Here is a 24,015-nt window from a genome sequence, read left to right as displayed (position 1 = left end):
AGAACCAGGATTTGAGCCATTGAAGCTGAATATAACCAGTCATTATAACCATCATTTTACAGATTTTTAGTCGCGCGGTAGTCTCGTGCAAACGCGACTCTACAACTCACTATGTCGGTCGGTTGGTCAGTCGGTCTAAAATGTGAGCACGCCACTGCAGCCATGTTAAAGTAGTTCTTACACAGAACTCACCTATCGATACCGTAAGTGAGTGTAAACAATAAAATGATCTGTTTTGATAACTCAAGCCAGTAAATCAGTTTCAATCGTGTTTTGATAACGACTAATTGCTTTGTAGTTATTATAACGAACTTCCCTAATATAGGATTAGTTTGTAAGAATCAAAACAATATCAAACATACCGTCTGTGCAATATTTGTTTATTTATTCAAGTGTTAATTTATGATATCACTTATATTGTTATTTTTATCATAACAATTATAGATTAATAATTATGTTTTGATTATAACATTAAGTAATACAGAGAAATAATTACAATAAGATGTAAATTTTACTTAATAATAGATTAGCAATAGGCCTATAATATTTTCTTTTACCCGTGTAGTTGAAAGCTGAGCTGAAAGTCAAGTGAAAGAAAAAAAGAAAAACAAGAGTATTAACATTAAATATTTTTACATCATAAGCAACTTATAAATTTGTGTTTGAGATTAGAGGGCTAAGCTTGTCAGTCTGGAATCTTCAAAATTTTGCTAGTCCCCAATGTCGGTCCCATCTGAAGATGAGTCTTGTCTAACTATCTTTTCATTGAGTCATTTCTGCTGTGTGGCTTTATTTAAGCCCTGTTATTCTTTTTTTTGTTCAATCTCACGATCTAGTCTTTTAAACACTTTTAACTTGAAACTTTTTCCATTCAACAAAAGGGGAATCATGTTTATGCATACTAAAATATTTATGAATGCTGCTTATATTAAAATAAAAATAGGACAGTTGGATTGTTACATAAATGAAATAAAACAGACGATTTTATTTTTATTGGGAATTATTGAACATTAGGTGTTTTAAGAAAATATGTTTTTTGAAAAGGTAAAAAGTATCCCTATAACATAATGGATGTTTCAAACTACCTGCCTCTGCCCGGAAATACAAAATCTGTTTGGATTAACGTCGAAGCATGGCCGAGGCGAGTTGTCACTTTGTACAGTAGCGTCAAGTTTATTAAACCAAGCACAGAGATGGATACGATTGAAGGTAAGCATTTACTGTTATATGTAATAAACACTAATTTTGCGACAATATTTATTAGTAGGAATACTGTTTAGATTGGAGTGACAGGGAGCAGTTTAGTTAGTATGCTGTTGTATACCGCTCCATGGTTTAATTAAGCACACATACTATACGACGGTATATTATACTGTAAAGAGGCTAGTTAGGGTTTCAGTCACTGACCCAATTTTGGTTCGTATGGCCGTCGGCCCCAGTCCTCTGTTTTCCTTCCTATATTCTGCATCATTAATGTATCGGATTAACGATGAATTAAAACAATTAGTGACATGTAAATGTGTATGTAGTGATAGAAAAATAACACTTTCACAATGTTTCACTTCAGACCCATCAAATAATTTCTTAAATTTTTTGATATTGATTGGATGAATGTGAAGTTACATAATTGCATTTTAATGACCCAAAACTTTCAATATCACTTCATGATTAGTGCATGTAGTGTGAGGAAAGTGTGCATTACGTTTTTTTTTATTATTATTGTTTCTAAAGTATTTCAGCCTCTAATATAAATTTATAAAAACCACAAACTGTGTTTATTTTTTTCCTCATATTTGCCCTCTTTACCTGAAAATTGTATAAATCAAAATACTATAGCACCACCCAAACTCCACCTACCCAGATCAACCTCTACCTACCCAGATCAACCTCTATGAAGCTAGCTCATAGGAAACGTTTCACTACTATTTTTTTAAATTACAATATATCCACATTTTTATACCACCAAAATGATGGCCTATTTCCATTTAAAACAGAGTTTAACAAATCTGCTAACTGGCCCTGTTGTGTTTTTGCCTGCTTGGTTGATTCACCTTTATGCCTGATTAACTGATAAAGGATTTATTATTATGAAGTGAAGCAGACATTTTCAATTGAAGGTTCTATTAAAAGAGTATTTGAATTAAATAATAAATATCAGACAGTTATAATATTTAGGTCGTACCTCGATGTGCCACTGGCATATATTTATAAAGGAAAACATTGGACTATAAAATTCCAAATACTTTTTATTTTTTTCTCTTTTCACTACTGGTTTACGACATAAAAAGTACAGTACAGTATATCCAGTATAAATAATATAACCTATTAGTGAAATGTGGTATCATGTTAAATTATGGTATTCTGTGCACAGAGAGTTCTAATGAACAAACAGTCTTTTCTGAACAATGACAAAAAAGTACAGTGTACATTCACATACATCTGTATATTATTATTTCTATCCATTTAGGCCTAATGTTTAATTTAGAGTATAGGAGAGGAATGAGGAAGTTCATTTCATGTCATTTGTGCCTATCACCTGCGGCCACCAGCCATGACTATACAATAAATACTTCTATAATTATTAGTAGGTGTATCAACTTTTATGTTTTGAGGAGATCCTAGCTCCTCGGACCTCTCGCTGTTCTATCTGAGCAGTGCTACTGTAGTAGATATTTGCATGCTCAGTTTGAGGAGCTCATACAGTAGTTACCCGTCTAATACGCCATAAAACCCGCGGCGGCGAATGACCTCTCGTGGACGGTCTTTAGGCCTAGCCTAGCTAGGCTTAGTTTTGTACTGTAGGCCTAGCTGGTAAACATTGGTATTCGTACGAACATCAGACGCTAGCTATATTATAGCCTGACGTTGTATAGTTGCTGCATTAATTGTCTTTCTATTTTTGCCAGACTCTATTGATACAAATTGGGGAAAACCTGGTATTTTCGCTGAAAGGTTAGGAGTCTTCCATTTGTTTTGGCCTCACGATCGATCAAAAAGTGGGTGAATTACAGAGGAAAAACAATAATATCAATCCGCGCGCAATGCATTTTGGAATTTATAGCGGGCCGCTATAATTATTAGAATCAACTTAAATTTTTCACATTTTTAACCATTTAAAGACAAAAAAATACAGTATTATTTTTACATTAAATATAGTTTGTGATCTTCAATTAGATCTAAAAAACGTAGGGAAGGTGTCTTTAAGTTAAATAAGGCTGAGTTGACCCAACCAACAAACAGTAATGTGCTGTACATCTTGTAGTATTTATTTAGGCCCACTTAGTTTAAACAATCCTGTACTAAATACACATACATTTAGGAACATGCAACATTTTATCCAGGAAGTAAATGTACTAAAATTACAAAAAGAGGAAATGATAATATAACAATAATAATATAGTTAAGCCCTATTCTTTGAATAAGGTAAAGTTATTTTAATAATTTCCTTTGCTGTCATTGCCCTACTTTATTTAAATTTATTTTATTTTATTTTATGTCTTTAGGCAATGTGGCCAAGGATTACCAATAGTGAATTAATCACTGTCCTATCAAATAGGTGGTAATCCCCCTGATACAGGGGCTATTGTGTGAACCAGTTCACCGGGGTAACCCCCTACTCTTTTTCGAATAATGAACTGGGTTTCTTTAAAGTACACACAGGTTATAACTGTGTACACTGGACCTACGTTTATAGTCCTTATCCGAGGAGACTTGTTCCACCACCAGAACTAGGAGCGAGTCGGCCTCGAACCCTTGCCGATGTTGCTGTCTGGCTCTTTAGGTACGGTAAACGGCGCCCCTGCCTTAACCGCTCGGCCATATGACTCACTAAATGCAAATTCATAAAAGGATTGATATATTTTTAATTTTATTTTTATCTCGTACATATCTATCAGTGAGTAACTTGCCAAGTACAGTGATTGATAAACTATTTTTTAAAATATTAATATATTAAAATATTAATATTATTAAGATTACAATTTTAACTACCTTATTAATAATTCTCATATGTATGGTATTTCTGTAAATAAAAAATGTAAATTTTGTAACAATGAATGGTTCAGTCTAGACTGTTGTCATTGGGAGTGGGAGTGGCACCAGTGCTTATTGGAGCAGATCTAAAATTCTAAAGTAGAAATTATTCTACTGGATTTTTTGGCGTACAGTACAATCATCATTTAATGTTAATTATTGTAATTAGAATATTCTGTCCTATGCCATCCTTTTCCAAGTTTTAGTGTTATTATATTTGTTGAATTTATCATCACATTGTTGGAGGAGGGCTTCACCCAACATTGGATCAACACAGCTTGATGAATTAATTAAATTTGGTAATATTTTAAATTTTCACCAAATTTGACAGAGAGCCCTTTGGTACTGACAATGGCATTGATTATCAGTAGACCTGTATATCAATGAGGACCACTTTAACTACTTTAGTGCATACTGTAGACCACTCACTGTAAACCTAGGTTGACGTTTTCTTTTCACTACACTATGAATGAAGACCACTTGAACTAAGTTAGATTACAATATCACTGTTTGGTCAGCTAGTAATGAATCAAAAACTATTGTTTTAAGTACAAGCATTCCATTCTTTGGGCCTAAAAGTAGGCCATCCTATTGGATACTATTTTATTAGTGTATCTAATGAAAGCTTTGTTTATTGTATACGTTTACTCTTGCAGTAATAAACATACCTGTAAACAGATAAATTGTACTGAAGTATTGACCTAATAGTAAAGTAAATTTTAGGTCAGTACAGATAGTTTGTATAGTAATATGTTTGTTTATTTCATATTTTCCTGTAACCACAAAGGCCACCTACAACTGTGTATAAAGTTAATTTGAGAGATATTTGGTAAATGAATTTGGTACATAATATTCACACAAAAAATGGATTAAATTACCAAAGCAATTTAATTGCTGTTTCTTCATCACTAGTCATAATGATTATTGATTTTATTTGGCCTTTTAGTGGTTTTACCATTCAACATACTGTATAAGTTCTACAAAGGTTCAGGAATTTGGGTCATTATGAATTCAGAAGTGTTGAGGGGTCAGGCCATACATTTTCCACCCCTACGACTTGTTTCCTGTTCCTACAGTATGCCCTTTAAAAAAATGAATATGCATAGTCTTATTCACGTATTTATTTCAAGTTTCCTTTAATTCAAATAATATCAATTATTTTTATACTCATTCATTTTGATTAGCTGTAGGCAGTAGTTTTTTTAAAAGATTAAATTTCAAATTGACCTCTCATAACCAGCCAAAAAACATCTAACATTTACTTAAGATTTTCTGGGTCATACATCAACCTGGCTGAACTCTCTGTACTATACTTTCTTTTCAGTTTCTCTGTAAATTACGATAGAAAAAAAACTTTAACATGTAAGAATTTTACTTTCAGAATATAATTATTGTATAGTGAGTTTGCTGTACTCTGCTAATCTAGATAAAAAGTTACTTTGAATTTATGTCAATAAAAAAAAATACTTTTTACTTCTTGAAATGTAATACTTTATAGAAAATTGGTTTTGTGTAACTGTCTATAATACTGTATTTCTAACCAATTTTTAAGGTGGAAACATCTGCTGATGAATTCTGTAGTTAAATAAGAAAATAACACTACAGTTGTATTACCTACTGTACTTTAATGTATATAAAAGTTTATTTCAAAGGTACCTGTACTTGAACTTGTATTTTATACTAAATATATTTTAACTACCTATTGTACAATATTTTGCTGAAAAGAAGTACAGTACATGAACTTTTAGTCTGTAACATAGTTTTATGGCTCCTTTATAGATATTAGTCTTGTGAACAGAACTGTAAATAAAGGCTCATGATCAAATGAATAGTGTATAGAATAAACACAATGAAAACAGTTTTCCTTTTATATATTATTATACTTTCTCGGTTCAATATTTTACATTTTTATTTCCTTATTCATTCAGAATTGACAACTTCAAGAAAACACAGTAGGCTTAAATAAACATGAAAAATGAATAAAAACATCCAACCTACAAAACAAGTTTAAGTTTGGTCAGTCCATTTTGTTGTAGGCCTACTATGTTTGTTTACATGTTGCTCTAATAAAAAAAATTCACAATTACTTCCTTATTGAATAGTACTTTTTGTAAAAACAAATGTCATTGCAGCGATAAAACTGTAGCCCAACTACCTAGCTGCACCAATGAAATAAAGGTAATGAGAGTCCATCACACCTCAGCCCCACCATGCGCTGATAATCCAGAAAAATTCAACACAGCCCCGAGGTTTTCTCTTAACGCAAAAACAACATACGTCCAGCAGCCAAATGCCAATATTTTCCTCCTCCTCATCCCCATCCACCATTGTTGAGTTGAGGTATAAGAACATTTTAGGAATATATAGACCTGCAGGTCCCTATAAATTGCATTGTATTTTTTGGAGGGTAACAAGCCGCACATCAAACATTTTCAGCAACATAAAACTATGTTAGAATAAAGGCGTTCAATATGGTTTTTTTTCACAATTTCTTAATCCACCCCGCAGCCCACATTTTGGCCGCTGCCTATAGTTTGTACAACGTCGGCCTAAACATTTTCTTTTTCTTTAAAAGGTCTTCGCAAATGTTGTTCTGTTTCAAAATTCCAGTCGAATAAAAAAATAGAGAATACAGAAGCACAACTACAACACCGAAGCACACCTTACTGTATTAAAAAAAAACAAATTTCAATGTAAGATAACTTTCCTTGAAATAGAACAATTAAATACTTCCTACTTGAATGTTGTATGTTAGAGGAAATGTGCACAAGTTTCTTTAAAGATAAAAGGTCAGGAGATTAAGTATATTGACAAAGAAGGAATTTTGCTGTATTCACAGGCACTAAAGTTCAGGTGGCATCAGAATGAGGGGCCGAAACAACCCGAAACAACCTGACATGCGACTTTGTTTATGTAGAGCATCTTGTGTATATGTTTGTCTTGTGAACCTCTGAGGGTCCCTAATGATCAGCAATTGCTGGATGGATCACCCTAAAAAAAAATGGTTCAATAATTTGACAGTATGATTTCTGTGTATATATTATCGTTTTGATTTAGCTTTTCCCTTTTTTTTTTGTATCTCCATTGAGATCCAGCTACTGATACCCACAGCATTGTCATTTTTTCAGTAATTTGCCTTTGGATTTATATATATATATATATATATATATATATATATATAAACACAACAGGCATAGAAATAAATTCCAAACCGCCCGGTGGTACACTGAAAATTATTTAATTAATTTTTGAAAGATGAGGAAATCTGGGATAATGAGAAAAAGTCGCCCCAACCGAGACTCGAACTCGGACCGTCTGCTTGATATGCAGTTGCCCTAACCATTAGACCACTGGGGCTTTCATGGTATTGTTCTTTAACTCGATCGGATAACGACCCTTTAACATTCTCGGCGTGGTACGGTTGGACCACAACTAGTCCTCAGTTGTACGCACGCGCACCAGAGATCAAATTGATACGCCCTCATCTATATTTCAGTATATTTATTCACTAAACGGGATCTCGAGTATATAAACACATTAGATATGGCTGTTCCGCCGTACCACGCCGAGAGTGTTAAAGAGTCGCTATCCAATCGAGTTTGAACAATACCATGAAAGCCCCAGTGGTCTAATGGTTAGGACATCTGCATATAAAGCAGGCGGTCCGATTTCGAGTCTCGGTTGGGGCGACTTTTTCTCATTCTCACAGATTTCCTCATCTTTATCGTTTCAAATTAATTAATTAAATTTCAGTATATCACCGGGCAGTTTCGAATTAATGTTCATTGCCTGATGTTTTTATATAAACACACATTAGAATATATATATTTAAATCAAGTTTGACCAATCACTTTATTCACATGAGTTATACATATAAAATCAATGTTTTGAAAATGTTTTTGGGAAAAAAAAGGGAAAATCTGCTGTACCTCAGAATGTTTCAGGATGCAATATTTAACGACCTGTAATTTTTTGTGTTCTGATCTACAGTATAGCTAAACCGCGTACGTTACTCTGATTAAACACCGATATGGAGATGTTTGTGTAAATTAGATGTATTTTCTATAGCAATTGTAGTAAAACTATAAGCCTTTCATTACAATTTTTTTTTTATTGCCGGACTTTTTGAATATGACATGCAAAATTTTCACTTCCATGAAATACAATTATTTAGATCCATTGTTTACTGTGGTTTTACTTGTGTTTATATTGGGAGTTGTGTGAAAGCCATTCAAAAGAATCCTGCATAGGTGGGAGCAAGGTATTGCTCTATTCTTTTGAATATGTTTATTTAATGGAGCACAATGAATTCATGGTGGTTTAGATAATTAGATTCTAGGAAAACTATAGTCTTATTGAATGCAATTTTTTTTTGCAATTGTGATTCATGCTAATTGTTTCAGAAACTTGTGTTGTATTTTGTTTTGTCTTTTTGTACTGTCTGAGTAACAGCATTTTGTAATGTATTTGAACCATATTTTCTAATTAATTGGTAAAAAAACCATCTTGAGGCGGTGCCGTCGGTTTTTCTATGTTTATGTATGGTCATCCATCCCTAGTCATTCCCGCTTTTTAGTTTATAACTTCCTGTTTTCCAAACTTACTGTTTTCCAAACTTACTTAGTTCATCTTTTCATTGAGTGTCAAACTGTTTTATGATATAAACCTATCATATTTTCTTTGTTTTTCATAGTGCTTGACGAACTGTTACCTGGTTTTCAACAATTCTTGTCTGAGTTACAAAAGTTTGAATTGACAAGAGATCTGCAAGATACTTTAGCGTTTTACCTAAAACAACTCAAATCTTATATTAACGACCATGCTGAATATATAAATACTGAGATATGTCCAAAATTGTCACAACTGCCCCCACCACTACCACCACCATTACCAGGATCACAACCCGTAGCACCACCATTACCAACATCAACACCGAAGAAAGGTAAGGAATAGGATTTCTACTCTTTATTTCAAACAAAATGTAAATATTTCTGTCAATATGGGTGAAGTTGACCAAACTCAAACTGAGAGATTGTTTTCTAACATATTTAACATCTCCACAAGTCTTTGCTGGTAGATATCCCCGCTACTTGCTGATAGATGTTTTTACCACACCCTGTTAGATGTCTCCACAACTCCCATTTGGATGTCTTCACAACTCTCATTTTGATGTCTCCACAACTCCTATTTGGATGTCTCCACAACTCCTATTTAGATGTTTCCACAACTCCCATTTGGATGTCTCCACAACTCCCATTTTTATGTCTCCATAACTATGTATCCATATTTTTACCTTCTAGTCAACTTTGATACAGATAATAAAACTCATAAACTAAAGAAATTATAATATTTTATAATAGAGTTTTGTACTCTGTATATTACATTAGATTTAATGGGGAGTGGTGTAGTAAAACAAATTTGAAAATAATGTATAATATACAGTTCATATTGTTTGCCAATAATTAACATACTGTAGCTAAATACAGATTGTCATATCCAAATCCATATGTTGCAATGGTAATTATGACCTACTTATCTATGGCGAATATCATGTAACATAAAACAAAAATAAAACACGTTTATATTTATAAATTTACAATATATGATCAATACTTGTATATATAATATAAAATAATGATAAGACAATTTCAGCCTGATAGATTTTTTTTTTCTTTTTTTCCCTTTTTTTAGATTTTTATGTTAACCACAGTGTTTCTGTTAATTTATATTTCATATACTATTATTATTTAGCAATTTCTTTTAATTTTACAGAATATGATGCCAACGATGGCCTTTCAGTGGATGAGATAGCAGCCCAAAGGACACTCTCCTGGCAGTACTCAAACGTATAAGTGCATTATTATTTTGGAGACATATATCCATTTATTTGTTTTGAATCATATTCATTGTCTGATATATAAATGGCATTTATAAAACAGTTGTTTTATACACACGGCTAAACATAAAGTCCAAGTAGATTTGCTATACTCCCTAGGGTAACATGTTTTCGATCGATTTGTATTTATGAAGCTGTGAGGCTGCTGTTATCACCGTTTATAATCGAGATGTTCTCTCAAGTTGAGTGCATTGTAACTCCTTGAGATGGCTTCATTAGCATAATGTCATTTTAGTATAGATGCTTCCATTCATTTAACTAATTGATGTTTTTTACCCAGTATATGAATATTCTCATTACCCAGTACAATAAACTAAAAAAAAAATTTTAAATAAACAATTACTGTTTTATGTAATAATAATAATAATAATAAAAATGTAATAATTTAATATTATGCAGAATTGTAATTATTATTATAATAGAATATAGAGCTTTAGATAGAGTATATCTTGTGGATCAGCTTGCCAGTAGATTTTTCAAATTAGGAGTTCTTTGTGTAAATGGGATAAAGGGCTCGACATCCTATCTGAAAGCTGGCAATAAAAGTAAAACATATTTCTTCAAGGTCAAAATACAAATTGTCTTTAATTGCATTATCTATCATCTTTCTAATACACATCACATCAACATTTCTGATTGACATTTGAATAATTTAGGTCTTGGAAATAATACAGAAATACATTATGTGACAAGATTTTCGTATATAATTTGAAACCGTTAATATAATTTTGAAAGTTGAACAAACTATACTAAAAATAAAATGTAAAAAAAACCTAATGTTATTATTCCATTATTAATATTTCTTTTAATGAGGAATCATTCACCATAACACCACTTATCTGTGTTGCAGATCTTTATCAAAGCAACGTCGGTGGAGTATGCTTTTTGAGATGAATACATACAATAAAGATTTCAAATTGTACAAAAAATAAACCATAAAAGAAACAAAAAGAAAAAGTTTCAAATTATATGCGGAGTACCAATAATATGTACTGTATGTTACATATAAAATTCAATATCAGAAAAAGATTATTGGTTTTTAGGTTATCAAGTTAATGAAACATGCAGTTTCAGAACCAGAAACTGAAATTACTATATTATTAGACAATAAATAATGAAACTATATAAACATTTTTTTTTTATTTTCTAATATTAAGTGATAAGTGAAATATATATTTTCAGTTCCATTTATACTAGGATGATAATGATCGACCATAGCTAGATAAATATTTATTTTTCCTGCATTTAACAAATTAGAAATGTTTTCATTCTATAGAATAACGCTACAACAATTTTATTGTTCTTATTGATTATGATGTCATTTTATTGGATTAAAAAGATATTATTTTTATTATTCATTATCAAAGGCAGCATACATGGTTATCGATATCGTCCTAATGTGTAGCAGCCTTTAATATCAATATTCTACTTGTATAAGCTATACTTCAGAGATTCCCCCTTTTCAATCTTTTTTTGTCTTCGTACTATGATTATTTATGTATGTTTATGATTATGTATGATGAATGGAAATAAAAAACCGGGAAAGGAATAAAGGGTGATAAATTCAGTGACTTTGACTAGATGCAATTATATGCAGAAATCCAACATTTTTGCAGATAAAAAAAGTTGCTAAATTTACCCTTTTTTTAATTTGTTCGATTTGCACAAGTGTCCACATAAGAACCATTTCCTAACCTCTGATTGGTTGCGCATTCTAATCACAAACAATTATAAACTGTAAAAAAACTATTTGTGAACAAATCAAGAAACTAAAGTTCTTCGCAGAAATGAGTTTAACATCATGTAAATAATTTTTCCTAGTGGAAGAGGTTTTATAATCCTGATGGTTCCACCTGCCATGAAACAATATAGTGATAATCAAATGTTTTACATATCTAACATTCTGTTCTCATTCTTTTTAAGGTTTCAAGTAGTAAAGGTGATAATAGTTCAACAGCAGAGTAAGTATTTTTTGTTAAATTTAATACATACAATTAATTTCTAAAATGATCTTAAACATTTTTAAAGAGGAAATATATTTTTTTGTGGAAAATTATGACATACTTCAGAACATTCCAATACATTTAAATACTTTTGCGATTGATTGTTTGCATTATTGATTTGATTGATTGTATTTAGTATAATTATTGGCCAACTTAGGAGTACCATATACTTCACCCAAGCAGGGATACTTCTTGGAGATGCCACTCCAAATTTGTTAATTGCGATGAGTCTATTGTCTTTTTTATAGTCATTTTCTGACTGAAGAATGCCTGAATGATACTGAGTAACCTCTTATTTTCGCAGAGGCATCTGAACAACTGACATTTGAAACAGATATTGATTCGTATTATTTATCATGGTATTTAAAAATTATTTTAATGAAGGCAATTAGATGATGTTTATGAAACTCCAATTACTGAACATGAAGCTCTGCATCATAAAACTTCCCTGCCCATCAGCGACCAAGAAGAAGAATACGAAATTCCAACCAGTTGCACGTCCATCCGCACCGTCACAGAGGATGGAAAAGTTTATGATGAACTGGTTGATGAAGAACATGAACGTGTCATAAATGATGATGACGATGTTTATGAAAATCCAGAAGATCAAGGTGGCGGACCAATAAATGGTTAGTTTTATATAAAAAGCAGGCAATTCCATTTACCCTTATTTTCTATGATACAATTACTAAAGCATTTAAAAAGAGTAAGAGAGGATATCTTTTGACCTAAAAGTAATAAAACAACATTAATTAAATGTTTGCATTTTTTTCAAACGTTTTGTATTTTTAGGTGGCTGGTCAGATGCCAGTGGATCGTATGAATCATTTGATTCTGATGAATTTGTAGATGAGCAACAGACAATGTAAGAATTTAAATGTATATGTGTATGTCTCAAATATAAGCCCAGTGGGCCTAATATTATGAAGAGGCTTATTCACACCACTGAGTACTAGTCATATTGCTAACATTCCTCTAGTTTAAAGAAATATAATTCACAGATAGCTCTAAAGATTTCTAGAAAATAATGTGGTGACATCTTAAATGACAACATAATTGATAATCATGATCGACCTACTCAAATTTTTAAAAAATCTATGGTTGGTTGAGATTTTGGTAGAATTCATATTATCATAACACATAATCAACAATCAATGTATACATACATATCCAACAACCCGACCCTGTTTTTTAATTGATACAGTGCTTGAGCAACATTACAAAAATGTTGCGGTCTAATTAACCAGGCTTTATATTGTTTTATAAAGGTCCTGAAGTATTAGATTTATGCATGGTTTAGTTCATTCTTGTATAGTAACTTGTGGTTAAACTAGACAATAAAACTCACAATACAGTGTCAGACTGTCAACTTCTTTTGTTGATTGAGCATGTTGTGTAGAATACACAAAAGTAGGCCTATATTTTGTTTGTAATTCTGTCTTTTGTGGCTTTACAGTTCATTAGAATTTTAGGAATTTGTTAAAATGTTACATTATCTAAAGCAGAAAGACTTAAATACAATTAAATCCATTGAATTTAGCTTAGGATTGTGAAGTTACTATATGTTATATTTAGGTCGCTGGCTTACCAGCAAAGTATCAGAAAGTAATATACTGTATATACTTGGTATATTTTTGGATCTCTTTGAAAATAAGTACATTAGAGGAGAACCCCCATTTAAAGACATCTTTGGTATTTATCAAGCATCCTGAATACTATAAAATTAGTATATTGCCAAATAAAGCAAACATATTTTTATATAGCAAGTTAAGAAGTCTGATAGCTGCATAACATTTGTTTTTTTTTTAGTGCACCTTCATTACCAGAAAGAGATGTTCCGGTACAAACAAGAAATAGTAAAGCTGAACAATTCAAAATACGATGTGAAAATGACCCATACATCATCCACTACGGAATTCTCTCCATCAAAAGCTTTTCTGGTACATTGTCAAGAATCTCTCTTGGAAAGTGGAGCAGAAAATATTGCACCGTGAACAAGGGTGTTTTATATATGTATAGTAAGCCATCTGATAAAGTGCCATCAAAATCTTTGACCCTGTTTGGGTACAATATCACAGAGGATGTACAGGATGGAAAGAATGAATTTGTATTTGGAATCCATCACCAGGGGCAGACGTCACAGTACTTTGCAACCACAAGCCAAGAGAAACTTCAAACTTGGATTAAGGTATTCATAATTAAGTTTAATTTTTTAAAGCTCAATGTAAATGGGGAGATATAAAGCAAAATCTCCTTAAATTAATGAAATAAAAAAAAATGCTATTTTTATCTCTTAAATACATTGTATATAGGCCTAGTAACTATATTAGTTTTAAGATCCGGGTATGAAGCGACTCATACACACAGAGCCAAAATATTACCTTGGACTTGCACTGTGTATGGACTCTAACCTTACGGTTTTCATTATATATATCATTCCATCCTATCCATTCTAAACACCCTTTTTTCAAGCTTTTGCATTCTTCGTTTTCATCTCATCCATTTTTTTCTTGGTGAAAAGGGAAGATTCTTTATATTCTTCCCCTGAGTTTGTAGCCTCTCTACCCAGACAACGGACACGAACAGAATAAAACAACAATAATAACTTTTTCATAAGTACGTTTTTCTTAAATCAATTTTTATCGTCAGTTTATTGCCATCGACATATTTTAATTAATTGTATTTTTAAAAATGTATATGAATGTAAATGTGGTTACTTCTTAACATCAAAATAATCTTAGTCTTATGTATATACTGTTCAAAAGATATGTATTTTTTTTAACAATGTACCTTATAAATAAGAGAATTATATAAATGTGCATATATACATATATTATTATATTTATAGAACTATAATAAAAGTGGGACGAACCCACACAAGACAAAAAAAAATTTAATTTTTTATTCTTTTTACGGTATCTTAATTAATGTAACTATTTTTTAGTGGGCCTCCTATCACAAGCCCCTTGGGGTTTCTTGGATGTCTCTTTCATCGTTAATTATAGGTTTACTCCTTGCTTTTTTTTGTTTGTTTGTGAGATGAATAAAGAGATTTAGGTTATAAACTACTGTAGTAAAAACTTAGGAAAAAGTTAGGTCATGTTAATAATGTATTGTGTGCATATGGGAAAGTTTGGATTTACTTCCCTATACTCTATTCCTTCAATAAAGAGAACACATTAATCCTCAGTCCTTGGTCATCACAAAGTTCCCTATAAATTAAATGTTTTAGGTACTCCAAGAAGAGGCGACAAATGCAGACAACATTCCATCTGAAAATAACCCACACAGTTCAATTCTTGAAGTGACAGACGCGCCATCTAAAAAAGGTAACTATATATTTTCAACTTGTAGCATCTCACATATGACTTTGTGCCATCTTACTATCTAGATTAAAGATGTATTGTCCCCCCAAAAACATGACAAATAAAGATTTATAAAATCAGATTTTAAAAAGGCCATTTTGTAGTTTTAATAAATGTAATCACTTCCACAGAACAAAAAAAAAAACACATATAAAGACAAAACAAATGGTTAAATTCAACCTTGCAATCAATTTGACTAATTTTTGTAAATATACGTTTTTTCAGGTAAATATTTATTTTTTTCAAATCAATTTTTAATCAAAGTAAATAACTATTATGGAACATCCAAATGACATATTAAAATAAAATAGAAAAAAAATTATTTTTCAGGTGGACAATCTTTAAGAGCTCGTAATTATTTTCCGATTTTATTTTTACAGATAAAAAAAAGTTACCAAATATGTTAAAGAGACGATCCAGATCAGTTCCTGTATTTACTGAGGACAATGAGGGCAACCTTGCAGGTAGAAAGTTATTTACTAATAAATTAATATCTTTATTCTATAATTGTCATTAATTTTTTTTCTTTCTTTTTTCTCTCCTTATCTATTCTTTCATTTTTCTTTTATTTTTCTTTTTTATTCTACTTTTTTCCCTTTAATTAATTAGTTTTATTTCTTTTGTGTCTTGCTTTTTTTTTATTGCATTTGTGTGTCTTTTTATTTTTTTCCTCTTTTTTGTTATTTTCTTTTGTTTTCACTTTTTTTTTCTCTTTTTTGATTTTCTTTTATGCTTTCTGTTTTCTTTTGTTAATTATTTTTTAATCTACTCTTTTCTTCTTTCTTTTTTTGCTTTATTTTTTTTCTTTTATACTTTTTTTAATGCTTTTATGTTTAATTTCTTCTTTTCCTTCTTTCTTTGTTTCTTTCTTTATTTCGTGCTTTTTCTTCTTTTTTCCTTCTCTATTTTTGAATAGTTATATTTTAAGGGTTTCCTCTTCGGAAGTTTGCCAACATTTTGATGGATAAAATTTTTCAACTAGCTAGTTTTCTAATTTTTTTTTAGCTGCATAAAATCGCTTTTGTATACTACATGCCAAAGCATGTATACAGAGTTTCTGTACAGTATTTTTTGTTTTAAATTTTTTAAGGAGTTGTAAATGTCTATAGTCCAGTACATGGAGAAACAAAATGGAAGGAACGTTTTTGTTTGGTCACAAATCAAATTATACATATTTACAAAGACACATCTGGTGAAAAACTTGTACTGTCACAGCCCCTACAAGGCTTGGAGATTGGACAAGGAAAACAAGCCAAACGACAAAATACACTAACACTATTTGAGGGTGACACAACTTATCTCTACATCGAGGTTAGTTTTTCAACAAAAACCTTTTGATATGATTGTTTAATTTCATGGTTGGTGGAATAAAAATATAGCATTTACAGTTGTATTTATTTAAATTTAAGTTTTGTTAGTTTTTCAAGGTTATCCGTTTCTGCTATGAAAAATGTTTCTAAATATATGTGTTTTTTGTTGATTTTGTAGAGTAGTGGTATTGCCATGGGGATTATGTCTTATGAAACCATGGGCATCATTTATCTATTTGACAATTATGATGGCCATATTGAATTTATGTAACAATAGGATAGAAAACATGATACAAATTTGTTTGCATTAATAGTTTTACTGCCTCTTTAAAATGTTTTTCCCATACATTCAATAAAATTATCAAATTTATTTTCTAATTATCATTTTTTATGTACCATCATTACCTATTGATATTAGGCAGTGAACCAGTTAGACCATGGCAAACTATTACGAAAATTGATCCAGGAGACTGGCTTTGCTGAGAGTTTGGAAAGTGACTACATCATGCCAGAAGAGCAAATGGAACCACCTGTTGTCCAAAATCCAAAGCTACCCAGTATCTTTTCTCTGCTGCAACGCTTTGAAAATGTATGTTAATTTGATATGTTTAACTTTATTTTATTATTAGTGATTTGATTAAATCATTTTTTTAGGGTTTGTAAAGTTGCGTATAACATTGTTAAATGGTATTTCCTTGATACAACTATCAGATCAAGAACTGAATTCAAACAAATTTGAATAATAAAAATGTTTTTGTATTAAATCTAAATTGATGCTGCTAAGAATCAAAGCTGTAGAATAATCTCTTGAAAATCGGTCAATTAGTCGGTACTGTAAATGGAAAGATCTTGTGTTCTGACAAAAGCTAAAATTTTATTTGGCATCAGGTAGATCTCCATGTTTAAAAAATCTGTTTTATTGTTTAATATAAGTGAGTGAGTGAGTGGCCGAGCGGTTAAGACAGTGGAACCGTAATTACCTAGCCATAACAACGGCAGGGGTTCGAGGCTCACTCACTCCATGGTTCTGGTGGTAGAACGAGTCTTCTCGGATAAGGACTATAAAACGTAGGTCCAGTGTACACATAATAATAATAATAATAAACAGTATTTATATAGCGCCTAATGGATCACTGACCCCTCTAGGTGCTTTACATAGGACCTTAACTAATGGTAATAAACTATCTTCCGCCGGACACCATTCCAGTATTTCTTAGTCGAGGTTTCGGGGATGGAGACAATCAATAATGTGAAAAAAAAAAATGTAACTAAGCTTAACTATGCCTAACTAAGGTAAAACTATCCCCCGCCGGACACCATCCCGGTATTTCTGAGTCAAGGTTTCAGGGCCAGAATTAAGAATTGAGAGTAAATGACATCTAGCTCATGTGCACTTTAAAGAACCTAGTACATCTTTCGAGACGAGTAGGGGGTTACCCCGGTGTATTAGTACATCACAGCCACTGATCACCAACTGGGCCCTCTGGGAGACCAGTCATTGACTGAAGAGGTTACCCAGTATAAATATATATTTCAATCAATCAATCAATATATTTCATAATGGGAAAAAATAGTAAAAAGTATAAGGTTTGTAGTATACCATGTGATAACCAAAAAGAAAGTGAATATGAGGATGTGTAATCATGTTCACATCAGTTTCACAGGTGATTGGATTCCAACCGTTAGTGGTCCCTGGGCCATTAATATTATAACATTATAGCTTTAATGATTATTGCTGATTTTGCCAAATGTATTGTGCAAACACAGCACACGAAAAAAAATGTTTTCTGCAGTCACCTCAGGTAAGATGACTCGGTATTGCTTTATTATGGTTAAATGAATACAGTAGTTACTGTAACTTAGCAAGAGTATCTTAATCTGTTTGGTATTAGTCAAAACCAAGAAAAAATTGAATGTGGTTTGTATTCAGTCCGCAGAAACAGAAGGAAAAGATTCTGTTTACCTTGAAATGGATGAATCAATAGAGAAGGCTAAGCCTGAAACACCAACAATCAATGTAGAAGAACCAGAAACTGATCCAGTGTATCAAAATAACCCCACGGCATCTGTAAGTTTAAAACAACTCTGGAATGTGTTTTTCCTGGGTCTACAGTATGCATACATGTTTACCAAACCATTTTTCAAATAAGTAGTTTTAATTTCTAATTTTTTTTTGGTAGATAATATTTTAACTTGACAAAAAGAGATTAATTAGTATTTAACTTATTTATTAAATTTGTTCCATTTTCAACATCATTCGTTACGAATTATAATCACAAAATCTGTATTTGTGGTGAAAGTTCATACTTACAATTTCCACACTTTTATTCCAGGCATGGCTGAAGGCCAAATTGCAACCCAAAAAATCGCCTAACCTTCAAAGAAAGGACATTAAAGATAAGGAAAAGAAGGAGAAGGAAAAGGAAAAGAAAAAGAAAGAAAAGAAAAAGAAGGAAAAGGGTAAAAAAACAGAAGAGCCAAAAGATGATGCAGATAGTAATGCAGATTCTGGAGCAGACAATTCCAGTAAAGTCAGTGTAGAGCCTTTGGTCACTGAAGTTGTACAAAAAAAGAATGAAGAGAAAGTCTCGGGTGGGTATTAATAAATTAAAAAAGAATATTGAGTGGTCCCGAGAAATTATTAAATATTGCTTCAAAACATGGTACAAATATATTATTTTAAAACAAAAATCTGTCTATTTTATATTTGCAGAAGTTCCAAAAATGGAAAACAAATTTGTGAAGTCTGACAAAAAGCATTTATTAGATATTGATCGACTTCAAGGAGAAAGGAAACTCTTGCTGCAGAAGAGAGAAGATCTTCGCATAAAGAAAACTGAACTTCGGTAAACCAAGATTTCTTTTAAAATAGTATTCACATCAACAATTCAGGGCACTGATCAAAATTATCTTTGTTTCTAAATAAATTCATAAAGCTATAGACATTCACAGAATGGAAGATTTCCATTATCAACAACATTTTTTCGTGAAATGGTGGCTTAAATTTATGACTGACCGAATCATAAATGTATTTAAAAAAATGTTTATGTACATACATAGATACCTAGATTTAACTGGTTTGTATATAATGTTACCATTTCATTTGTTTAATATTAATAGAGGAAGAAAAAATGCATGTCAAGATGAAGCAAAGAAAGCCAAAATTGAAAAAGAGTTAAATGCAGCCATACAAGAGTGGACAGCTTCGAGTAAAGAACTAACTGAGATGGAGGAGAAGATAGCGAGAGCTTCCAAAGGAGATGAGGTATTAGTATAGTTTAAGAAGAACATTGCATAAATTTAATACTACGGTACAGTAAAGTACTGGACTGAAGGAAAGCAATCCAAGATATGAGCAAAGCAGCCGAGGCGGGAAAGTCATCAGACTATCTGGCGCACTGGCAATAAACATAAATGTGCAGTACATTAGCAATCTGTTTTAACTTCATTGCAACCAAATATTGTAGCGTGTGTATAAGACGATTATCTAAACTTGATTTGTTAATTGATTTTATCTCTACAGAATCTAAATGTTGAAAAGTTTTCAAACAAAACAAGTGGCAGAGCGTCGCCAATGCTACAACGTGCTATATCTTCAAAGAATGTTATGGCAAGAGCAAAGGTAAAGTCAGACATACTGTATGTAAATTGATTCTATTTAGCTATTTCTTTTGCTTAGTGAGCTTGTTATTGATCTTTTTATTTTCTTTTTTTTTCCTTTTTAGATGTTTGAAGCTATGGGAAAAGAATAGTGGTACTTATTATTATTATGTAAATAAATATATGAGAGGAGAACTAGACATGACTATGTATTGAAGAAGTGGGGCATTGTGGGAGGGTATGGGTGTTGCCGTGGTAGGCACAACCAGAATAGGGTTCAATCTAGGACCCTGTGATTGGTACAACTTAACCAAACACGTATAAGATAATGATGCTGTTTTTTTTTACTAAAGATTCTGATTGCTGGTTGATTTTTATTTTTCCTCAAAGTTAACTTTAAATATTTCTACTAGGTTTAATATGTTAACATTGAAAAACAAGATTTTATATGATTATATCATAATAAACAAATGTCACCATTTGTCTTCCACAAAGGATCGATTGACATATAAAAATATAAGTCTTATTTAAACTTAAGTAAATTTTTGTTAAAGAAGATAGTAGTTGTTTTCTTAATTTATCTCGGTTTTAAATGCTGTATTTTATATGGGACCTGTTTGAAAGAACAAAAGAATTAAATTTGTACAAATAAAGGTAGATTTCATAGTATGTGGATCTTACCATGTGTACATGTGTAAAGCATTTAATTTGGCACTTTTTAAATGTGGTGCTTGGAACTATTGTTGCTGATATTTTCATTTAAGAAAAATGAGACTAGTGTCAAATTGACCAAAAAATAATTGTACCTGGTTTATCATAAGATTAATTACTACCATATTATCACCATTACCACCCAAGAAACATTAAATAATATTTTTTTTTTTGTGGTGAATCCTGCATTATTTCAGATGTGTTAAATTTCTTAGGATAAATCCATGATACATTCGTCACTTGAAGGCTAGAGGACTAACAACAGTTTTACTGTATTTAAGAATTTGCCATGTAACTACACAGACAGCTTGTAAAATAATGAATATTACTGAAATTTTAAATGGCTTTTTGGAAAATTATATTATAATTGCTGCAAGATTTTAATCTGTATATGTTTAGTTTTTTTTTTTAGCATTTTAAATATTGTATTTTAGGAAGTTTTAGAAGAATTTTGACACATGTGCATTCCATACTTGTAAAGAAACATCTTAATTAAATAGTTAGGCCTACCTCTAATTACAGATGAATATATAATGCGAGATGTATACTTTCTTTGACTATTTAACCAAATAAATAATTTAAGTTGTTGTGAGAGCATGCATTGGGTCCAAATATCATTAGTAACTTCTTATACTTGGCTCCGTAATTATATACACATAATATATTCCAATAATATAGTTTCTTCTGTACATGTACAGGATACGCAAAGTTCCTTGAGTTAACAAACAACGGTAAGTAAAACAAATACGTCCTGCTTGTTCAATGGTCGGTAGTTGAGAGAGAGACAAAGAATAAAAAGGTTTGCATGCCGTTCGTTACACCTGCTAACACATATGCAAATTGCCTCTACATGTATATGGAATTTGGAATGCCATATACAGTAGTCCAGATCCCTATGTCAAAAAAGTGCCTTTGTGTGCAGATCATGGGGAAAGTGTAAACATTGTGTTTTATGAATATTTGAATCATGCTGGTTATAAAAACCCATGTTGTCAAATTTCTAAAATTCATCTTTGACCTTGAGGTCAGCATGATTCAAATATTCATAAAACACAATGTTTACACTTTCCCCATGATCTGCACACGAAAATACATAGGGATCTGGACTAATATTGATAATGCCTTTGTAATCCCATGCTTTATAATGCCCATCATAATTCACCGTTGTGAGCAAGTTTCATGTAATTTTAAATATTTGTTTCTTTAATTGAACCTCTCACAATTTATTATTATTAATTAGGCATTGCTAGTACTGTAGTATGTTTTAAATATTATTTTATTAAATTGGCAGTGGTGGTGTTAACCTGTACACTGTCCAGGTTTTTTTCTGTGGAAAATTGACCTTAAATGGTAAATGTGTACTGTATATTTAGTTTTCTGAATTGTCATTTTTTTTTCAGGCCTATAGGCCTATAGTCTTTCAATTATGTAAATGAAACAACCTTTAATGGTATTATTATTAATACTTTTAGAAAAATATTATGAGTTATTTCATATGTAGTAACTGCACTCAACTGAACTGGTTATAAAAAAATGTAAGGAAAAATAAAAATATATGGTGGGTTTCTATATTAATGATGGGTTATGATATTCAGTATACTGTAGGCAACTGAACTTTAACTTTATATATGTATACAGACTTTCAAGGAATTCAAAATGTATACATAATGTTATTATACATGTGTACTACTGTGTCAGAATAATTATTATGATATGGGTCATAATACAGCAAAGTTAAAGGAAAGTCATTATTATTTGAAGCATGTGTATCTACAGAAATAGTCTATTTATAGACATGTTTTTCTTCATGTTGCATGAGATGCAGCTAACAGATATCTGGATTAACGGAGATTAACAAGTGAACTAGTTCTTGAAAATAAAACAACAAATGATGCATGTGGCAGGCTTTTTTTTGTTGTAATATACGCATGTTAATGTTCTCTCACCCCTACCAAAATACCATGCTTCAAATCCTTAAAGGCCAGGTGCGGGCAAAAAATTTCTATTGATCATACATTCCAATAATTTTTTATCTATAGTTTCCCCTATGTTTCATAATTTTTTAGATTTACCATCTACCATCTAGTATTTAAAATTCATGCCTGTACCTGAGCTTTAAAGGCAAGGTGCGGGCAAAAAATGTCTATTGATCAGACATTCTAATAATTATCGATCTATATTTGATCGATTTTATTTGTGTTACACGAGCTTGTTGAAAATAAGCCCTTTCTTATCAGTGGGGGGGGGGGGGATAGTTCAAATTACACAGTAAAATCTCTATTCTTTTGTACACACATTTTGTAAATAGAGAGGCATTTTAAAAAGCTATGAAAAATAAATGGTGTGGTAAAAAATGTTATCAGATGACTAAATATAGATAATATAACTTGAATATTACATTTCTGATATTTTTATTCAACTTCAGATTTTTATTTTCATGCTATAGCAAAAAGTATCCACCGTATATCCACCATCTTTTTTCACCGTCTAGGGAGTCACCAGACATGTTATTACATTAGGTTAACTACCTAACTACTTAAAAAAAGTCTTCCTGGTTTTTATGGAAGAATTTTGCCAAATTTTGTATTTGACTATATTAAGGGAAATTCATGTTTTTTCGACAAATATTTGATTTATGTACAATTAACCAAATATTATATGTAAAATTCATGCCTGTACCTGAGCTTTAAGTTTGACGTAAGCATGCAAAGTTCGACTGGTGTATTTTTGTGGATGAAAAAAATGCACTGTACATACCGGTCAGTCTAATTACCGAAAACAACCGAAAACAACCGAAAACAACCGAAAACAACCATAAACAACTGAAAACAACCATAAACAACCGAAAACAACCGAAAACAAACCGAAAACAAAATAACAATATCTAAATACCGAAAACAAATTTGATGCAGCTACTATATTGACCTCGCACGCCAAACAAATTTCTACAGTATATTTTTTAAATGTCGCCCTCTATTGATAGGTGTTTCTAAAGCCAACAAGACCGCGCGCGCAAAGCCAAGGAGATAGAGACCATACGAAATGGAAGTGTGCACAAAATTTAACTCAATATCGTACAAACTCAATGATAACACCGT

The 24,015-nt window shown here is 31.5% G+C and overlaps 1 protein-coding gene across 1 annotated transcript; it reads left to right on the top strand.

The window, feature by feature from the left end:
* Window positions 1-1,132: 1,132 nt before the first annotated feature.
* On the top strand, window positions 1,133-22,813 carry LOC140044800 (uncharacterized). The gene is made up of 17 exons (XM_072089474.1): window positions 1,133-1,209; window positions 8,726-8,974; window positions 9,805-9,878; window positions 11,852-11,889; window positions 12,316-12,560; window positions 12,724-12,796; window positions 13,741-14,119; window positions 15,164-15,260; window positions 15,677-15,760; window positions 16,387-16,607; window positions 17,025-17,195; window positions 18,537-18,674; window positions 18,940-19,198; window positions 19,320-19,452; window positions 19,727-19,871; window positions 20,130-20,228; window positions 20,332-22,813. Exons 1-17 carry the CDS (start codon window positions 1,194-1,196, stop codon window positions 20,356-20,358), a joined length of 2,448 nt encoding a protein of 815 aa, XP_071945575.1. The 5' UTR covers window positions 1,133-1,193; the 3' UTR covers window positions 20,359-22,813.
* Window positions 22,814-24,015: the final 1,202 nt, after the last annotated feature.

The sequence above is a fragment of the Antedon mediterranea genome, chromosome 3, assembly GCF_964355755.1.
Source record: "Antedon mediterranea chromosome 3, ecAntMedi1.1, whole genome shotgun sequence".
NCBI lineage: Eukaryota > Metazoa > Echinodermata > Crinoidea > Comatulida > Antedonidae > Antedon > Antedon mediterranea.
This window is presented reverse-complemented; position numbering and strand designations above follow the sequence as displayed.

Bases quoted from the DNA above. Each gene is read 5' to 3' on its own strand.
- LOC140044800 (XM_072089474.1), top strand. The intron at 9,879-11,851 runs GTATAAGTGCAT...ATTCTTTTTAAG, and splicing joins TCTCCTGGCAGTACTCAAAC to GTTTCAAGTAGTAAAGGTGA. The intron at 12,561-12,723 runs GTTAGTTTTATA...TTGTATTTTTAG, and splicing joins AGGTGGCGGACCAATAAATG to GTGGCTGGTCAGATGCCAGT.